Raw genomic sequence first — 21453 nt, forward strand, 5'->3', positions numbered from 1 at the left:
TCTGGATGTCTTGTACGAGCAGATAGAGAACCAACTTGTAAGGGTAATGTCTTAGACCTCCTGATCTGAACTAATTGAATCAGTTAATGTAGAGGAAAGTATAAGTGATCATAAGGCTGTGACAGCATCTATGACAACGGGTCCTACAAGGAATGTTAAGAAAGGTAGGGAGATATATTTGCTTAGCAAGAGTGACAGGATATAAATTTCTGAATATCTCAGCAGTCATCATCTAATATTCGGTGATAAGGACCAAGATGTGGAGAACAAAAGAAAAAAAATTCACAGGCATCATTCAATATGCCCCAGACATGTATGTTCCGAGTAAGGTTTTAAGGGATGGGGTTTAACACCCATGTCAGGAGAGTGCAACGTGAGCAAAGAGCACTTAATCTCAGATTCAAGAGAAGTAAAAACCAAGGTGAGTAATAAAAGCTGAACAAAGTGAGAATGAGTGTAAGAATTCGATGGTTTTGAAAGTAAGACATCCTCTCAGTGACCACACTGCCACCAAAACCGAAGATAATGGAGAGAAGGAAGAAATACTGAGTTTGGTCTTCCAAAGTTGTTTCACTGCAGAAAATCTTAACACTGTCCCTCCTTTCAATCATTGTACGAATGTCAAAATGGCAGATATTGAGATAACCGATCGTGGAACTGAGAAGCAGCTACAATCGCTTAGTAATGGAAAGGTGTCAGGACCAGATGAGATACCTATAAGATTCTATAAAGATTATGCGAAAGAACTCTTAGATCACCTGAGCAACAAAAGGAAGCTAACGACTGGAAAAAAGCGAGAGTCATTCCTGTATTTAAGAAAGACCGCAAGACAGATCCACACAAGTATAGACCTGTATCGTTGTCATCAATTTGTTGTAGAATTATGGAACGTTTTATGCTCAAGAATTATGATATGATTGGAAAAGGAGCATCTTTAGAACAACCAACATTAATTCCACAAACGGCACTCAGGTTGACGCTGTGTTCCTTGATTTCAGTAAGGTATTTGACACTGTCCCATATTGCCATGTAATGAAAAAAGTACAAGCTGACGGAGTATCGGAGCAGATATAATTGCTTCATAAACAACAATGTAGGAAAAGACAGACTGACACACACACACACACACACACACACACACACACACACACACACACACACACCAAGCAAGCCCATGTCAAGCACACACGACTGGTAATTCCTACATGTCGGGCTGGAATTGCTCATGAAGTCAGGTAAGCTAAAATTATTGTGTCTGATACATTTGTATAAAATGTAATTCTTAGCTGTTACAACTGAAACAGCCTAGGATTAGGTTTTATACAGCACTGTCATTGTATAAGACAAAATAATTTTAGTTCATCTGTGTTTACGGAGCAATTGTATAAACATATGATTGGAGTTGATTTGAAGATCATATATACATGACCTATCATTGTACAGCTTTCCCCTCCTGTGAAGATGGTTCTCTCACTGAAACCGGTAGAGGCTATAGGTGTATTTGTACAGATGATGGCTCAGACATGTGGAAAGGTAGTTGTGCAGAGCAGGTCCAACTGAAGTACAGAACTGATAAACAACTTTTCAGCTTTAAGGAACATGAAACATTCAGACAAAAAGATACGATAAAGAAACAGGAAGTCAGTAAGGAAGTACCTTTTTTTCCTGTCCTGTGTTTGTGCTTATCTCCTCATGAAGTAGTCTCAGCTACTGAGTGCTAATATTTTCAGCCGCTGTGTCAAATTATTTTTCATTCATCCTCATTAATCAGTAATTGTTAAGTAAATGGTTTGAAATTTTCACTTTTTCCACAGGTTTAACGCATGTAATGACACTTCACACGAAAAGTTACAGAACAGTAGGCATATTCTGCAACTTACGTGTTGTAGACATAGAGCATATACAATAACATCCACACAACAGTTTGTGGTCTTTAAGAGCACCAATGAAAGTGATCCACAAATCTTATTGTCTTCCTCACATGCACTAATATATCTGCACTTTTTTTACATTACTGCTTAACTTTTGGCCTCTTTTTAATAAAAATTAATTATTTCAAAGTCTTCATAATTACTGAATACGTGGTAAAATTTTCTTATTCGAACAAACTTCAAGAGAGGGTATCTACAGTTAGTAACATTTCTTTTTGGAAAATAGCTTTTACAACACAGCTTCTAATGACTGCTACATTTGCTAAAACCATTCCATGAACATGACAGTGGATTTTCACCAAAACAAACTGATAATGCTGGTGCCCACCAAAAACAAAAAGTGTCAGCTAAACACTGATGATCATTTCATGCATCTATTTGTTTTAATAAAACATTGTGTGTAGAGTACTTACATCATTTTTACTTCTTTGATGTTCTAATTCATCTTTCAGTCTACTAACATCTGTTTTAAAATTAATAATTTCTAGATTTAACTTTTCCAGAAGTGAAGTTTTTTCTTTTAATTCACTGCTCAATTTAATGAGTTCTATGTTTTGGTATGATCTGAAACAAACAAATTATTAAAAGTTAAAATATTATTCATATGTGACTTGAATTTGAATCTAAAACACCAGTGTCGGTAATGTTCATCACTGGACTAAGTAACACAAAAGTGTTAAGTCTCCAACTCACTCAGATGACAGTTGCACAGCTCTTAGTCCAAATATCCCCGAACTCTACGATACCAAGTTATGTTTTCAAAATTACAATAATCAACCTGAACACCACTGAGATATAAGAACAAAACATGAAGCAGTGTGCATTTGGTTTCCAGTTGTTATTCTCCTTAGCACTGAATTACATATGAACAATAACTTTACTGGAAACAAGTAGAGATGCATCCCCCTACATTGAAAAAAAAAAAACTGGAATCTACAGTTTTTATTTGGTTTCTGTGGTTCTTTTTTCTTTTTCAAAACATAAGATGTCCAATACTGTACATTTCATTCTTTCCTAATCTACTGAACATATGTCCAACCAGCAAATGAGATACAAAATGTCAGTGGCCAATCACACCAAATGGGGAAATAAAAGACCAAAAATTGCAAATATTACGTTTTTCGTGGAAGATCTATGTTGCTGATGATCACTGAAACAATGGACTCCAAACACAAGCTTTTGAACAGCCATTGAAAAGAGTGGCACAATAGATAGCAACCTTTTCCTGGGTTATAATAGAAAACTATTTCTGTAGAGTCAGATGATAAATAACCAACAGTGGGCACCAAGATTAACAAGAATTCAAATCATACTGTGTGTGTGTGTGTGTGTGTGTGTGTGTGTGTGTGTGTGTGTATTTTTTAAAATTTCTTTTTCTTAAGGCCACTTAATGACATGGTAATCAGTGCAAATGATCTAGCAGAAGGATTTGCAATAATGTACAGAGCTTTCTGGGAGTATGTTGCAAATGCTGATCATCCAAATTAGGTATTCTTGTGCTGCTTCGAAGTTAAAGCTACAGGGTTCCCTCAATGTATACATTTACATATTGCTTGGAGATGGTAAACAATGGGAATGCACTGCCTAGGTAAGGCTCATGCCTCAGCAGTGAGCAGCCAGCCAGCTCATGGTGAGGAGTGATAAGGGAAGGGTAGGGAAGCAAAGGGGAGGGGAATCAGAATCGTAACCAGACAGCTCGGCACGAGAAACAATTTTCGATAAGTCTATTCTATGGCCACTAATGTTAGTTCTTTGGAGACATCTACTTTGATATCTACGGATTCACTGCAGATAGCACGGTCACATTATCTGATGAAGCAGTTCTGAAAACATTTTCCAAAAAATGTGTCGTGAGCAGCTAGATCGACAGCCCACACACAATGGAAATAGTTTGGATCACATTGTTACAAACGGCCCTGACCTTATCAACACTGTTAGCAATGTCATCAAAGTGATGGATATGAAAGTTAATAAATCCATCAAGGAGGCTAGGAGAGTATTTTCACAAAAAGAAAAGATAAGCAGTTCTAAGCATCCCACTTAGACAATGAATGGAAATCATTTATCTTCAGTATGACAAATATAAATGAATTATAGGCAAAGTTTAAATTGAATGTAGATCATGCTCTGGGGAAGTATGTGCCAAGGAAGTGGATTAAGGATGGAAAAGATCCACCGTGGTTCAATAATAAAATATGGAATATGCTGAGGAAGCAAAGGCTGTTGCACTCTCAGTTTAAAAAAGAACAGGCAAATAACAACAGGCAAAAGTTAGTAGAAATTCGTGCACGAGTAAAAAGATTGATGCATGAAACATACATCTTCCACCACCAAACTGTAGGAAGTGATTTCTGCAAGAACCTGAAAAAAAATCATGGTCCTACACAAAATCGGTAAGCAGATCGACAGCTTGCATACAGTCGATTGTTGGGCTGCCAAGGGAGGGGAAAGCAGAAGAAAAGTTTTAAATTTCATATTTAAGAAATCATTCATGCCAGAGGATCATAGAAACACAGTCATTCGACCATCACACAGACTCCTGTATGGAAGACACAATAACAGGCATGGAAAAAAAGTTGAACAATTAAGTTGCCACATGTGGATGGAATCCCAGTTCAGTTTTATAGAGAGAACTCTATGGCATTGGCCCCTTAATTATCTTGTATTTATTGCAAATCTCTCACCCTGTGCAAAGTTCCAAACAACAGGAAAAAGACACTAGTGACTGTATAAATGAAAGGTAAAAGCAGACCTACAAAATTACAAATCAATCTCCCTAACATGAGTTTGCTGCAGAATACATGAACATGTCCTCAGCTCAAACATAAAAATATTCGAGACAGAAAAGCTTCTGGCTATAAATCAGCACAGATTAGAAAGCATTGCTCGTGTGAATCTCAGCTAGGTTCCCAGATATGTGAGTGGCTCTCTTCAGAAATAGAATCCAGTATGTTGTCTTCGATGGCGAGTGTTCATCAAAAACAAGGGAATTGCGAGAAGCATACCAAGGAAGTGTGACAGGACTGCTATTATTTTCTATATACATAAATGATCTGGTGGCCAAGGTGAGCATCGTCACTGAGAATTGTAGGTCCCCCTTAATGGGTCAGGTGTGCAGTAGATACCAGAGCCAGCTACACACTGTGTGTGAAATGCACACATGAGTTCCTTTAAATTAGATGACTCTCCATCCACTCCAAATAACAATTATCTGTAGGAAACATGGCAGTGTCAGTGTAAAAAAACCCCACAGGTGAGGTGGTTAACTGCCAAAATACTCAACATCAAAGTTTTCTGGGCATGGTACCATGTCGTAATGTTTAAAACTACTCTTTTTAAAACTACTACTGCTGCATAAAAACTAACGTTTTGGCCACAGTTGCAGTGGCCTCCTTCTGGGTCTACTGGCGCATTCTAGCTATGCAGTGTCCCTTATATTTTGTTTTTACTGTTCATTGCACATGCCATTATGTCACAATGTTAAAACATAGCTTGTTTCATTGGTCACTTAAGGAAGAAGAAGAAGGAACTTTATTTTAATAGGTTATAGAGGAGGAGGGAGAACGTAACCTCTGTTGTCTATTGGCTATTGTGTTATGCGGCACGATTGGTGGTCACCGTCGAATGAGAAGTTGGCTGCTGTTTACAAAATGCTAGACGTCCTTCAAGAGTATGTCCCGCCAGACATATGCGACCTGGTCGAGTTGTGCCCGACTTCAATGTACTTCAAATGGCAAGGAAAATACTACGAGCAGACAGACAGCATAGCAATGGGGTCTCCCCTATCTCCACTGGCAGCCGACCTATTCGTGGAAGCCTTCGAAGCAATGGCCCTCGGTTCAGCTCCTTTATGTCCACGTTGCTGGTTTAGAAATGTGGACGACATGTTCGCTATAGTACCTCACGGTGAAATGGAGCTACACAAGTTTCACGAATATTTGAACAACATGCACGGGAAGATACAGTTCACACTCGAATTAGAGAAGAATGGTGCAACTCCACTTCTAGATGTCAAAGTATGCAGGACAGCGGAGGGCACACTGGGGCACAGAGTATATTGCAAGCCTACACTTACAGACGGGTATCTGCACGCCCAATCCTACCACCACCCAGCGCAAAACAACTCTGTCATCTGTTCTTTGGCAATCCGTGTGCAGCACCTAAGTGATGCTCAAAGCAACACCAGAGCTTAAAAGGCTACGCACAACGTTTCTATTCAATGGCTACAGCCGTAAGTCGATTGACACAGCCTTGTCGATGAAACCAATTAAGAAATACAAGCAAGAAATAGACAAACTGCAGCCAACAGTGTGCTTACCTTACATGAACGATGTTACTGACTGAATAGGCAAACACCTTCACCAGGTTTGGGTGCAGCCTGTCTTTTATAGTAGTCGCAGGATACAGGAAGTGCTAGGCTCCACTAAGGACAAGGTAGATGCATTAGACACTGCAGGCGTGTACAAGGTGGAATGCGAATGTGGAGGGACATACATCAGCGAGACTGGCAGGCCAATAGCAATGCACATTTGGGAACACAAGTGTTATATTCGTCTAGGGCAACACAGCAAATCTGCAGTGGCAGAACATTTGCAAGATTGTGGAAAAGAAATAAAATTCAGCAAAGCCTGTGTGTTGGCCAAGCAGCCAGTTATGATGGAACGCAACATCAGAGATGCCATAGAAATACTTAAATGTCCTAATAACATGAATAGAGAGGATGGACTCAGGCTTGCCCCATCTTGGCTGCTAGGAATCAGAGCCCAAGAGATGGCACTGTCAACACGAGGCATGAGAACTACCAGCGAGTAACTGCCGCCGTGTGGCTGACTTCTAGCATTTGGTAAACAGCAGCCAACTTCTCATTCGACGGTGACCACCAGTCATGGCACATAACACAACAGCCAATAGACAACAGAGGTTACGTTCTCCCTCCTCCTCCTCCTCTATAGCCTATTAAATAAAGTTCCTTCTTCTTCTTCTTCTTCCTCCTCCTCCTTAAATGACCAATGAAACAAACTATCTTTTAACATTGTGTCATAATGGCATGTGCAATGAACAGTAGAAACAGAATATAAGGGACACTGCATACCTATAATGCACCAATAGATCCAGAAGAGTGCCGCGGCAACTGTGGCCAAAATGTTGGTTTTTATCCAGCAGGAGTAGTTTTATACATTATGACACGGTACCATACTCAGACAACTTTTATGTCGACTGACTGGCCGCGGAAGCCTACGCAATTATATTGCCAAAATATTCACAATGATGCACCAGAGCTTACAGTGCTCCTGAAAAGCAGTGAAGCTCACGTAATATTATGTAGAGCAAGCTGGTTGATACATGAAATCTATAGTAGTGAGATTTTTGGGGAAAATTTAAGTGTACATCAAAAAGATAGGCACATGGGAAATGGTGTAGTTGCTGCATTAGACAAGAAACTTAAATCCACTGAGTTAGAAATTGAAGCTGCATATTCAGTTTTATAGAGAGGACTCTGCGGCATTGGCCCCTTACTTATATTGTATTTATTGCAAATCTCTCACCCTGTGCAAAGTTGCAAGCTGTTCAGCTAGCAAGCTGTTCAGCTAGCAAGCTGTTCAGCTAGCAAGCTGTTCAGCTAGCAAGCTGTTCAGCTAGCAAGCTGTTCAGCTAGCAAGCTGTTCAGCTAGCAAGCTGTTCAGCTAGCAAGCTGTTCAGCTAGCAAGCTGTTCAGCTAGCAAGCTGTTCAGCTAGCAAGCTGTTCAGCTAGCAAGCTGTTCAGCTAGCAAGCTGTTCAGCTAGCAAGCTGTTCAGCTAGCAAGCTGTTCAGCTAGCAAGCTGTTCAGCTAGCAAGCTGTTCAGCTAGCAAGCTGTTCAGCTAGCAAGCTGTTCAGCTAGCAAGCTGTTCAGCTAGCAAGCTGTTCAGCTAGCAAGCTGTTCAGCTAGCAAGCTGTTCAGCTAGCAAGCTGTTCAGCTAGCAAGCTGTTCAGCTAGCAAGCTGTTCAGCTAGCAAGATAAAATATCACTAGCGTCATATCTCAATGAGGAACTTGAAATTATCAGCACAAAGCAGGAGCATGTAAGGAACCTACAGCTCAAGTTTAAAAGAATAGTTGATCAAGCACTGGATAGGTACGTACCCAGTACAGCAGTTCATAATGGGAGGGAACCTAGATAGTACACAATCAATGTAAAGAAACTTCTAAAGAAACAGATTACTGCACAACAGGTGTAAAACAAAGCATAGGGCTACAGATAGAGAGATGTTGAATGAAATGTGTTTGGTTGTCACGAGTGGAATGAGTGCAGCCTGCAATGCCTACTGTTGCAGAACATTGTCAGATGAACTATCACAAAACCCAAAGAAATTCTGCTCATATGTATAGGTTGTTAGTGGCACCAAAGTTAATGTCCAGTCCCTAGCGAATGAGAAGGAACTCAAATTAAGGGTAGAAAAGCAAAAGTCCTTCAAATGTTCGTTTACAAACAAAAGCTCATGAGTATTTCCCCAATTTGATCCTTGTACCACTGAAAAGATGAACAATATAAATATTAACTAAAATCATTACAACTGAACAAAGTTACTGGACCAGTGGAATCCCTATAAGATTCTATACTGAATTTGCGGCTGAGTTAGCCCCTCTTCCAGCTATAATCAATCACAGATTCCTCAGGGAGGGGAGGAAACCACGTCCAATCTTGGAAAAAAGCTGTCTGCAAGAACGGTAGTAGAAGTGAATCACAAAAACTGCCATCCAATATCCTTGACATTGATTTGTTGTAGAATATTAGAACATGTTCTGAGCTCAAAGGTAATGAGATATCTTGAACACAATGACCACCCTCAATGCCAACCAGTATGGATTCCGGAAACATCTACCATGGAAAACCCAACTTGCATTTTTCTCACATGACATACTGCAAGCTTTGAATCAAGGCAGTCAGGAAGATATAAGTATGTCTTGATTTTCAAAAAGCATTATACTCAGCACCACACTTGTGCTTACTGTCAAAAGTACAATCAGATGAGGTATCAAGTGAAATTTGTGGCTGGATTGAGGACTTTTTGGCAGGGAGGACACAGCATGTTATCTTGGACGGAGAGTAATTGTCAAATGTAGAGGTAACTTCGGATGTGCCCATGTAAGTGTGTTGGGACCCTTGCTGTTCTTGTTGTATATTAATGACCCTGCAGGCAATACTAACAGTACTGTCCGGATGTTTGTAGAGGATGCAGTTATCTAGAATGAAGTACTATCTGAAAGAAGCTGCATAAATATTCAATCTGGTCTTCCCAATATTTCAGAGTAGTGCAGAGATTAGCAGTTTACTTTAAATGTTCTGAAACCTAAAATTTTGCACTTCATGAAACAAAAGAATGTAGTATCCTATGACTATAATATTGCTGAATCACCAATCAAATTTACCAACTCATACAAATATCTGTGTGTAACAATTCATAGTGATATGAAATGGAATGATCACATAGGCTCAATTGTGGGCAAAACAGGTGGTAGACTTCAGTTTATTGGTAAAATACTGGGGATGTACACTCAGTCCAAAAAAGAGATTGCTCACAAATCACTCGTGCAGTTGGTCTTATAATGTAGCTCGAGTGTGTTAGATCCATACCAAATATGATTAACAGGAGATATTGAATGCATACAGAGAAGGGCAACTCAAATGGTCACAGATGTGGTTGATCCATTGGATAATGCCACAGAGATACTAAAGAAACTTAACTGGAAGACACTGTAAGAAGTAAACTATCCTGAGAAAATCTATTAATGAAGTTTCATGAACTGGATTTAAATGATGACTCTAGGAATATACTACAACCCCCTACTGATCGCTCACATACAGATAGTAGTAGTAGTAGTAGTAGTAGTAGTAGCAGTAGCTTTATTCATCCGTAGATCTCGTTTTACAAAGATATACGACATGTCAAAGTATTTACAAATCTAATAGAGGGAAACATTCCACGTGGGAAAAATATATCTAAAAACAAAGATTCCGTAACTTACCAAAAGAAAGCGTTGGTACGTTGATAGAAACAATAACACACACACACAAATTTCAAGCTTTCGCAACCCACGGTTGCTTCATCAGGAAAGAGAGAAGGAAAGGGAAAGACAAAAGGATGTGGGTTTTAAGGGAGAGGGTAAGGAGTCATTCCAATCCCAGGAGCGGAAAGACTTACCTTAGGGGGGAAAAAGGACAGGTATACACTCGCGCACGCGCACACACACACATATACATCCGCACATGTACAGACACAGGCAGACATATGTAAATGCAAAGATATTGGGCAGAGATGTCAGTCACGGCAGACGTACAGATGCAAAGATGTTGTTTAATGACAGGTGAGGTACGAGCGGCAGCAACTTGAAATTAGCGGAGGTTGAGGCCTGGTGGGTAACGGGAAGAGAGAATATATTGAAGGGCAAGTTCCCATCTCCGGAGTTCTGATAGGTTGGTTGCTGTGGGAAGTATCCAGATAACCCGGATGGTGTAACACTGTGCCAAGATGTGCTGGCCGTGCACCAAGGCATGTTTAGCCACAGAGTGATCCTCATTACCAACAAACACTGTCTGCCTGTGTCCGTTCATGCCTTCATCCTAGCCAGATTATGCTCCCATATTTTATTTACTCAGGCTTGTCTGACATTTGGCATTACCGCCAAAGGCCTCACACTTGAAAGTTCCCATCTCTGGCTGTAACCCTTCTTTCCATCAGTCCCTATACCAGTTCCAAACTGAACAATCCATAGCCCTCACCCGCCTAATCCTTCACCTACACATCAACTCAGCCAATGAACACACCCGTCAACTCCTATCCTTAATAAAAGTCCTCAATCTTTCCTCTCCCACATCCACATCGGCTGTTCAGAGCATCCTCCTACAGGCCAACCGCAAATTAGAACAGCATGCCACCCTTCACCTCAAGAAACTATCCAATCTCCTGGTTTCCCACCTCCGGAAAGGCAACTCACTCACCGTACACAACCTTTCCAACAAACGTCAACCTCCTCTCATTGCATACAGACCCAGTCTCTTCTATCTACTCAATCTCCCACTTCCAGCTCCACTCCCCCCAAAACCACAAAATTCTATTCAACACAATCTGGAACCACAACACCCCAATTCAGTAGTTAACCTTTCCTCCAAACCTCTCTCCCAATCCGAAACCTCTGTCCTATCCAAAGGCCTCACCTTCAGCCCTACTCCCAGATTCAACCAAACAGCCCTCGTCAAAGATTTACTGTCCTACACTCGTATTCTCTGCTGGAAATATCACTTTGCCATGAAGCAAAATAATCCTAATCCTACTCCTAATGATCCACCTCCCCTAGACACTATCCAAATTGAACCCTGTCTGGAACAGTTCCGTCCTCTGTCACAGCAGGACCCACCTCCTCTTCCTCAAAATCACCCTCTCCAAACCTTCCAGGAATTGCTCACTTCCAGCCTTGCCTCTCAATCTTTCTTGGAAAACTTAATCCTACTCCCAACATAACCACATCTGAAGCCCAGGCTATCTGTGATCTGAAGGCTAACCGATCCATCGTTATTCTTCTGCCTGACAAGGGTTCCACGACCGTGGTACTTGATCATCGGGAGTATGTGGCTGAGGGACTGCGTCAGCTTTCAGACAACACTACATACAAAGTTTGCCAAGGTAATCCCATTCCTGATGTCCAGGCGGAGCTTCAAGGAATCCTCAGAACCTTAGGCCCCCTACAAAACCTTTCACCTGACTCCATCAACCTCCTGACCCCACCGAAACTGCGTACCCCTACCTCCTAATTGTTGTTGTTGTCTACTTCCTAAAATTCACAAACCCAAACGTTCCGGCCACCCCATTGTAGCTGGTTACCAAGCCCCCACAGAATGTATCTCTGCCTACGTAGATCAACACCTTCAACCCATTACATGCAGTCTCCCATCCTTCAAAGACACCAACCACTTTCTCGAACGCCTGGAATCCTTACCCAATCTGTTACCCCCAGAAACCATCCTTGTAACCATTGATGCCACTTCCTTATACACAAATATCCTGCACGTCCAGGGTCTTGCTGCGATGGAGCACTTCCTTTCACACCGATCACCTGCTACCCTACCTAAAACCTCTTTCCTCATTACCTTAGCCAGCTTCATCCTAACTCACAACCTCTTCACTTTTGAAGGCCAGACATACCAACAATTAAAGGGAACAGCCATGGGTACCAGGATGGCCTCCTCGTACGCCAACCTATTTATGGGTCGCTTAGAGGAAGCCTTCTTTGTTAGCCAAGTCTGCCAAAGTTGGGTACAGATTTATTGATGACATCTTCATGATCTGGACTCACAGTGAAGAAGAACTCCAGAATTTCCTCTCCAACCTCAACTACTTTGGTTCCATCAGATTCACCTGGTCCTACTCCAAATCCCATGCCACTTTCCTTGACATTGACCTCCACCTGTCCAATGGCCAGCTTCACACATCCGTCCACATCAAACTCACTAACAAGCAACAGTACCTCCATTATGACAGCTGCCACCCATTCCATATCAAACGGTCCCTTCCCTAACGCTTAGGTCTTCGTGGCAGATGAATCTGCTCCAGTCCTGAGTCCCTGAACCATAACACCAATAACCTGAAAACAGCTTTCGCATCTCGCAACTACCTACCCAACCTGGTACAGAAGCAAATAACCAGAGCCACTTCCTCATCCCTTCAAACCCAGAACCTCCCACAGAAGAACCCCAAAAGTGCCCCACTTGTGACAGGATACTTTCCGGGACTGGATCAGACTCTGAATGTGGCTCTCCAGCAGGGATACGACTTCCTCAAATCCTGCCTGAAATGAGATCCATCCTTCATGAAATTCTCCCCACTCCACCAAGAGTGTCTTTCCGCCGTCCACCTAACCTTCGTAGCCTCTTGGTTCATCCCTATGAAATCCCCAAACCACCTTCCCTGCCCTCTGGCTCCTACTCATGTAACCGCCCATGGTGTAAAACCTGTCCTATGCACCCTCCCACCACCATCTACTCCTGTCTTGTAACCCGAAAGGTGTACACAATCAAAGGCAGAGCCACGTGTGAAAGCACCCACATGATTTAGCAACTGACATGCCTACACTGTGAAGCCTTCTATGTGGGAATGACCGGCAACAAACTGCCCATTCGCATGAATGGACACAGGCAGACAGTGTTTGTTGGTAATGAGGATCACCCTGTGGCTAAACATGCCTTGGTGCACGGCCAGCACATCTTGGCACAGTGTAACACCGTCCGGGTTATCTGGATACTTCCCGCTGACGCCACCCTATCAGAACTCCGGAGATGGGAACTTGCCCTTCAGTATATTCTCTCTTCCCGTAACCCACCAGGCCTCAACCTCCGCTAATTTCAAATTGCTGCCGCTTGTACCTCACCTGTCATTCAACAACATCTTTGCCTCTGTACTTCCGCCTCGACTGACATCTCTGCCCAACGTCTTTGCATTTACATATGTCTGCCTGTGTGTGTATATGTGCGGATGGATATGAGTGTGTGTGAGTGTATACCTGTCCTTTTTTCCCCCTATGGTAAGTCTTTCTGCTCCCGGGATTGGAATGACTCCTTACCCTCTCCCTTAAAACCCACATCCTTTTGTCTTTCCCTTTGCTTCCCTCTTTCCTGATGAAGCAACCTTGGGTTGCGAAAGCATGAAATTTATTTGTGTGTGTGTGTGTGTGTGTGTGTGTGTGTGTGTGTGTGTGTGTGTTTTATTGCCCCTATCAACATACCAACGCTTTCTCGTTTGCTAAGTTACAGCATCTTTGTTTTTTGTTTTTTTTATATTTTTTATGTATATATTTTCCCACGTGGAATGTTTCCCACTATTATATTCATATTTACAAATTTAGACCAATTTAAAATAAGCTAATTCATATACACATATATTACCAGACTTCTAGTTAGAGACGATCATTAGATTTACTCCTGGTGTACAATACTTTTTTTTACATATAACTTATTAAATAATGTAATGCCATATTGTTCACTTTCATAAAACTTCACTCACTACACACACACACACACACACACACACACACACACACACACACACACACACAGGTGATCTCTGGGCCATTTGCTGTATCATAACTTCCTATTTGCTATCCTGAAAAACTGAGTCAGCATTCCCCCATAATGAGTGAGATGTTGAGCTCAAAACGAGGAAGAGTGTTAGAACTGTGCTATCCATAGCTTGGGGGTAAGTATTTCTAGAAAGGAAAAAAAAACATAATGTGAAGGTTTTATGTGGAATGTTGGATATTTTATAATCATCATTTTTTTGTATAACTTTTTTATCAAACCCCTACTCTGTTTTAGCTAAGTAATTCTTCAATGTATAAAATGTATTACATAAGAGGTACTTTTTAGCTGCCTTTTGAAATATGTGTATTTTTGCAATTTCTTTAATCTCTTTTGGTAATTTATTGTACAGTTTTATTCTGTTTTGAGTTTTATGTTTATTTTTTCTTGGTAAATGTAAGTTGAGTCTATCTCTAGTTGCATGGTGATGGACAGAGCTGTTTGTGGAGTAATTACCAACGTTATTTTTGATGGGTACAACTGACTGGTCAATGTATTCCCATGGAGCAGTTAGAATCTCCAGTGTTCTGAACAGATCTTTACAATGAGCTCGACTAGTATTTTTGGTTACTATTCTTATGGCTCTTTTCTGGAGTTTGAAAATTGTGTTCATATTTTGTGCATTTGTTCCCCATAAAAGAATGCCTCAGCTAAGAATTGAGTGTACAGAGGAATAATATGTAACTAAAAGGCACTGGATGTTACACGCTGATGACAGGATTGTAAGGGCATAACATGCTGAAGACATTCTGTTTGCAAGTACCTTTGTGTGCTCACACCACTTCAACTGAGAATCAATATTCATTCGAAGAAATTTTGCATTTGTTACACAGTCTATAGAGGTGCCGCCTTCATTTAATTTAACATCGTCACTTTTTTCTCTTCAAACTGAAATTCATGGCATTAGTTTTCTTTATGTTCAATGTCACTTTATTACTTATTGACCAATCATAAACTTCCTTGAAAGTTTCATTTGCTTTCTCGGCAAGGAGTTCTCTTGTTTTCTCAGTGACTATAACATTGCTATCATGAGCAAAGAGGATTTTTCACCGTGAGTAACACTACTGGGAAAGTCATTGATGTATGTCAGGAACAGTATTGGTTCTCATATGCTACCTTGCGGAGCCCCTATATTAATGTATTTTGGTTCTGATAAGTGTTTTACTAAATGTTTGGATCTATTTGAAGTATATGTTATCTCTACTCTTTGTACCCTAACTGTTAGGTATGATCGAAACCAGTCATTAACTACCCCTCTTAATCCTAAAGCTTCTAATTTATTTAATAGAATCTTGTGGTCGACTGTATCAAACGCCTTAGAAAGATCCAAAAATATGCCTGTGACACACATCTTTATCAAGGGCATCAAGTACAACTTTTGTGAATTCTACTATGACTGACTCCGTATTTTTACCACTTCAGAAACCAAACTGTGATTCACTTAAAAGATTGTATTTAGTCAGGTAATTCACTAATCTGTCTTTCATTATTGCTTCTATTATTTTTGAGAATGCTGACAGCAGGGAAATAGGCTTGCAATTTTCTATGTCTTCCGAATTACCTTTCTTAAGCAAAGATACAACTCTTGCCTGCTTTAACTGCTCTGCAAATGTCCCTGATGTGAAGGATTAATTTATTATATTTATTAAGGGGCCTTGTATAATCCCTATGCATTGTTTCAGTACACACAATGGTACTTCATCTAAGCCTACTGACTATATTTTTTAGTTTTTGAATTGTTTTACCGACTTCATTCTCTGTGGTTGGAAGTAACATCATTGTATTTAGTGCAACATTATTTAAAGGTGTTAAATTTGTTTGGGGGAATTTTTGCTGTAACTTCTCTGCAATACTTGAAAACTGGTCATTTACATGGTTTGCTAAGTGCTGTGGATCATACAGGGTGTTTAAAAAATGACCGGTATATTTTAAACGGCAATAAAAACTAAACGAGCAGCGATAGAAATACACCGTTTGTTGCAATATGCTTGGGACAACAGTACATTTTCAGGCAGACAAACTTTCGAAATTACAGTAGTTACAATTTTCAACAACAGATGGCGCTGCGGTCTGGGAAACTCTATAGTACGATATTTTCCACATATCCACCATGCGTAGCAATAATATGGCGTAGTCTCTGAATGAAATTACCCGAAACCTTTGACAACGTGTCTGGCGGAATGGCTTCACATGCAGATGAGATGTACTGCTTCAGCTGTTCAATTGTTTCTGGATTCTGGCGGTACACCTGGTCTTTCAAGTGTCCCCACAGAAAGAAGTCACGGGGGTTCATGTCTGGCGAATAGGGAAGCCAATCCACGCCGCCTCCTGTATGTTTCGGATAGCCCAAAGCAATCACACGATCATCGAAATATTCATTCAGGAAATTAAAGACGTCGGCCGTGCGATGTGGCCGGGCACCATCTTGCATAAAGGCACGAGGTGTTCGCAGTGTCGTCTAAGGCAGTTTGTACCGCCACAAATTCACGAAGAATGTCCAGATAGCGTGATGCAGTAATCGTTTCGGATCTGAAAAATGGGCCAATGATTCCTTTGGAAGAAATGGCGGCCCAGACCAGTACTTTTTGAGGATGCAAGGACGATGGGACTGCAACATGGGGCTTTTCGGTTCCCCATATGCGCCAGTTCTGTTTATTGACGAAGCCGTCCAGGTAAAAATAAGCTTCGTCAGTAAACCAAATGCTGCCCACATGCATATCGCCATCATCAATCCTGTGCACTATATCGTTAGCGAATGTCTCTCGTGCAGCAATGGTAGCGGCGCTGAGGGGTTGCTGCGTTTGAATTTTGTATGGATAGAGGTGTAAGCTCTGGCGCATGAGACGATACGTGGACGTTGGCGTCATTTGGACCGCAGCTGCAACACGGCGAACGGAAACCCGAGGCCGCTGTTGAATCACCTGCTGCACTAGCTGCGCGTTGCCCTCTGTGGTTGCCGTACGCGGTCGCCCTACCTTTCCAGCACGTTCATCCGTCACGTTCCCAGTCCGTTGAATCAAACAGATCCTTTATTGTATCGCTTTTCGGTCCTTTGGTTACATTAAACCTCCGTTGAAAACTTTGTCTTGTTGCAACAACACTGTGTTCTAGGCGGTGGAATTCCAACACCAGAAAAATCCTCTGTTCTAAGGAATAAACCATGTTGTCTACAGCACACTTGCACGTTGTGAACAGCACATGCTTACAGCAGAAAGACGACGTACAGAATGGCGCATCCACAGACTGCGTTGTCGTCTATATCTTTCACACCACTTGCAGCGCCATCTGTTGTTGAAAATTGTAACTACTGTAATTTCGAAAGTTTGTCCGCCTGAAAATGTACTGTCGTCCCAAGCATATTGCAACAAACGGTGTATTTCTATCGCTGCTCGTTTAGTTTTTATTGCCGTTTCAAATATACCGGTCATTTTTGAAACACCCTGTATATTACTTTATCCTCCTCCCTTAGCAGTATGTTATTCTGCGTTTGTTTGCCTCTCCCCGTTTCCTTTTTTTATAACATCCCAGACTGCTTTGCTTTTATTCTCTGCATTAATATTATTTTGTCATTAAATGACTTTTTTGCAGCAATCAGCACCTTCCTATAGATCTTTTTGTATCTATGATAGAAATTTAAGAATTCTGGATCATTGCGAATGTTTTTCACGGAACTGAAGTGTTTAAGTGTTTGGGAGGACTTCTTAATACCTGCTGTTATCCATCTGTTCTTGTGAGATGTTGATACAGACATGCATACTTTTGGAAATGCCTTTTCATAGTTCAATTTAAACAATGTGGAGAATTTAGAGAATTTCATATTCACATTGGTTTCCTTATACACTTCATCCCAGCTTTGTTTTTCTAGTTCTTTTGAAAAATCTTTTATTTTGATTTCCGATGGATGTCGTTTGTAGGCTTGTAGTTTAGGGAATGATTTGATGCCTGACTTTACTGTTGTTATTTGACAGAGATTTTCTGATAATCCAAGATCTTTTACAGCTACATCACATTTATCCCTGTCCATATTTGTGGCAACATGGTCAATTACTGATAAAGTTGTTGTGTTAACCCTTGTTGCCCTATTGACCAATAGAGACATGCCAAAGCTTTGAAGAATGTTTATGAAGGTGCTGCTGGGTTCATTTACGATGTTAGTGTTGATGTTAATGTCTCCACACAGAATTATGTTGACCTTTGTACTTGAGACTTTATCTAGAACTTCTGTTAACTTATCGAAAAAAGTGTCCACACTACCACTGGGAGATCTATACGCACACAAAATGATTAATTTCTTGGTGATACCAAGCCCTGTTAATTCAATAGCTGATATTTCAAAGTGTTTCTCTTCACTTACAGTACTGAGGTCATGTGCTGATTTGAACTGTGTTCTTTTTCTGATATAAATGCATGATCCTCCACCCCTTGAAGGAGTTCTGAAGTAAGAGTTTGCCTTTTTATACAATGATAATATTACACGTTTGATTTCTATTTCTCTACACCAGTGCTCAGTAATACAAATTACTGTGCAAGTCAAAGATTGGAGCTCAACTTCTAATAGTTGTATTTTATTTTTTATTGATTGAATGTTTTGATGGAGGATTGTTAAGTACGTGAAATGCCCCATGTTACTCTTTCCAAAGGTTTGTTTTTCTTTGTGACATCTGGTATATGTGATATTTGAGGTGTTAAAATCTGTCTTTTGAGTGATTTTTCAGTATTTTTTAAAGTGCTGGAGATACTCTTTAGGCAGGGGAACCTGTTGTCTGGATTTATCCTAAAAAAGACCTACTTTTCCTACCTATGACAACAGGTATTTGACCATGTGTGGCCTGAGATCCACCCCCTTTACTTTCATGAATCAGCTGTACCAATCTTCCCTTCCCAGTCCTGTTTAGCTGTAGGCCATGTCTAGTGAAACCACATCTGTTGATAGTCCCGACGGGCACCAGAGAAACACAAGCAAAAGTTGGCTGTCCTCAGAGCCATCCCTAACCCCACATTGATTCGCCTCACAGTTCCATGAAGGTGAGGTCGATCACGATGCTGGAGGAGAGATCATGAATATAAGATCAGAATTACAGCATGCACAGAGGGACACAATGAATCATTCTTCCCATATAACATAAATGAATGAAACAAGAAGAAACCCTTATAGCTGGTACAATGAGACATATCCTCTGCCGTGCACTTCATGATGGTTTACAGAATATACGGGTAGGTGTAGATGTAGATGAGTGGCTGTAGGAGCAAACAAGATGACTAAGACAAAATTTCTAACTGGTGTGATTAATGGCAGCTTGCTCTAAATGTGGGAAAATGTAAGTTAATGTAGAGCTGTAAGAAAAACATGAATCAAGGGATACAGTAACATTTTAACATTTGCTCTAAGGTTTCAGACAAGGAAAAAGCTGCACATCTCTGGTCCTCAATCTCACAGATTATTGAGGACATCTATGAAACACAAAAACAAAAACTTACAGGATTAGTTTTTATTGAGCTGACAGCTGCTTATAAAATTGTCAACCATCTTGCTTTGCCATGGATCTATGGGATGATAAAAGATTATAGCTTCAACAAACTTATTCAAAACTTACTCCAAAACAGGAGATTTTACGTGGACGTTTGAGATCTGTATAATTGGTGGAGGTGCCAAACAAATGACTTACCACATGGATGGATTCTTTCACCAGTGGTGTTTACATCCATACCAATGACCAAGCACTTCTGGTGAACACCAGGAGTTTCCTTTATGCTGATGTTCTGGCACTAGTTAGTCAAGGGAAATCTTTTGAAGGTGTTGAAACTCATCTGACAGACACATTGAGGGAGCTAAGTGCCTATTATTCAAACAATCAGCTTTGCCCAAACCCAGCTAAAATACAACTGTGTGCCTCTCATTGCAAACACAAGACATGCTGCATATGTGACACCAAATGGCAAAGGATATAATTAGTAAATAAAACCCATCTGAAATCTGGGAGTCACTCTGAGCCATACTCTGACCTACAAGCAGCACTGCTAGAATATGAAAATTTGCGAGATCATTGGTAGCATGTGGGGTTCTCTACCAGAAACCTTGAGAATGATGACACTAGCTATACAGTGCAGCAGAGCGTGTGTGCCAGTCTGGTACAAACACATCCATCCAAACCTAAAGCACAATGTGCTAAACAAAACACGTAGGCTTATTCCAAGTTGTCTGAAATGTATGTCACTTTTAAGGCTCTACCAACTTGCTTGCATAGTACCACCAGACATCTGTTGTGAAGTAGCTCCCAATGCACAGAGAGTAAGTCAGGCTCATCAGGAAAACCATGCACTACATGGGCACATTCCAGAAGCCCCAAGATCGAGGTGCAAGTAGTTGTTTCCTGAAGACCACTTCATTCTTGCAAATAGCTACAGCTGCAACAAGAAAACAACTGCGGATTTCTTGACTTGAAAATAACTCTACCTGGACTCCCCTACTGGAAACCCTCCCACCTGGGCACAACAGAACTGGATTGTATGGAAGTCATTTAACTGTCTTCATTCTAGAGATGAAAGATACAGGAGCAACTTCCAGAAATGGCTCTTCTCTGTCAGTGCCACCAACTGTGCCTGCAGAGAACCACAGACTGTGGAGGATATACTGAATTGTCAACTACACCCTGCATCTTGCACAGAAGATGATCTGCTTCCAGTACTATGTGCAGCTGTAGCTGGAAGGCTTCGGTTAACAGTAGTGTAGCTTGCTAGCTCTTTCTTGCATTTGTTTGTATTGGTTTATCTTACATTGTATTTGTTTCTGACTCAAATAAACAAAAGAAGTAGGCAATACAAATACCCAAGGTTTGAATACAGCATTAGTACTGTGCTGCTTGAGGCACAGACTCATTAATTAAATATCTAAGCATTATGTTGAAAATCGATATTAAATGGGTCAAGCACATAAGGCTGGTAGTTGGGAGGGGGAAGGAATGATTTCAGTTTATTGGGAGGAGACTGCAGCTTATCTGTAAAGGAGAGCACATATAGAACACTATTGGACCCATTCACGAGTACTGCTCAAGTGCCTGGGATCCCCACCATGTCGGATTAAAGGAAGATGTTGACAGAATTCTGAGATGGACTACTATGTTTATTACTGGTAGTTCAATCTACACAAGAGTATTGTGCTTGCACAAGGTATCAGCCACCCATCAAGCACTATACGTGGTTCCAATAAAGACTAGTGGATGGAGTCCATGTGGTGATTAGGCAGCTCAATGCCAGAATCATTCTAGATTGATACCCAGTACCACATATCGAAGATCTTATGTTTGATATCCACAGTAAGCACATCTTTTCTAAGTTGGACTAAATTCATGAATTCTACCAAATACCTGTGACACCAAACAACATCGCTAAGACACCGTTTGGATTACTTGAATGT

The 21453-nt window shown here is 40.9% G+C and overlaps 1 protein-coding gene across 7 annotated transcripts in view; it reads right to left on the bottom strand.

The window, feature by feature from the left end:
* Positions 1-21453, bottom strand: part of LOC126480707 (ribosome-binding protein 1) — a 347820-nt gene that overhangs the window by 112857 nt on the left and 213510 nt on the right. For all 7 annotated transcript variants that reach the window (XM_050103956.1, XM_050103952.1, XM_050103955.1 and 4 more), the window contains one exon: positions 2345-2495. In XM_050103956.1, coding sequence (XP_049959913.1) covers positions 2345-2495 — 151 coding nt within the window. The remainder of the gene's footprint in view (positions 1-2344; positions 2496-21453) is intronic.

This window comes from Schistocerca serialis, chromosome 5 (assembly GCF_023864345.2).
Source record: "Schistocerca serialis cubense isolate TAMUIC-IGC-003099 chromosome 5, iqSchSeri2.2, whole genome shotgun sequence".
Lineage (NCBI taxonomy): Eukaryota > Metazoa > Arthropoda > Insecta > Orthoptera > Acrididae > Schistocerca > Schistocerca serialis.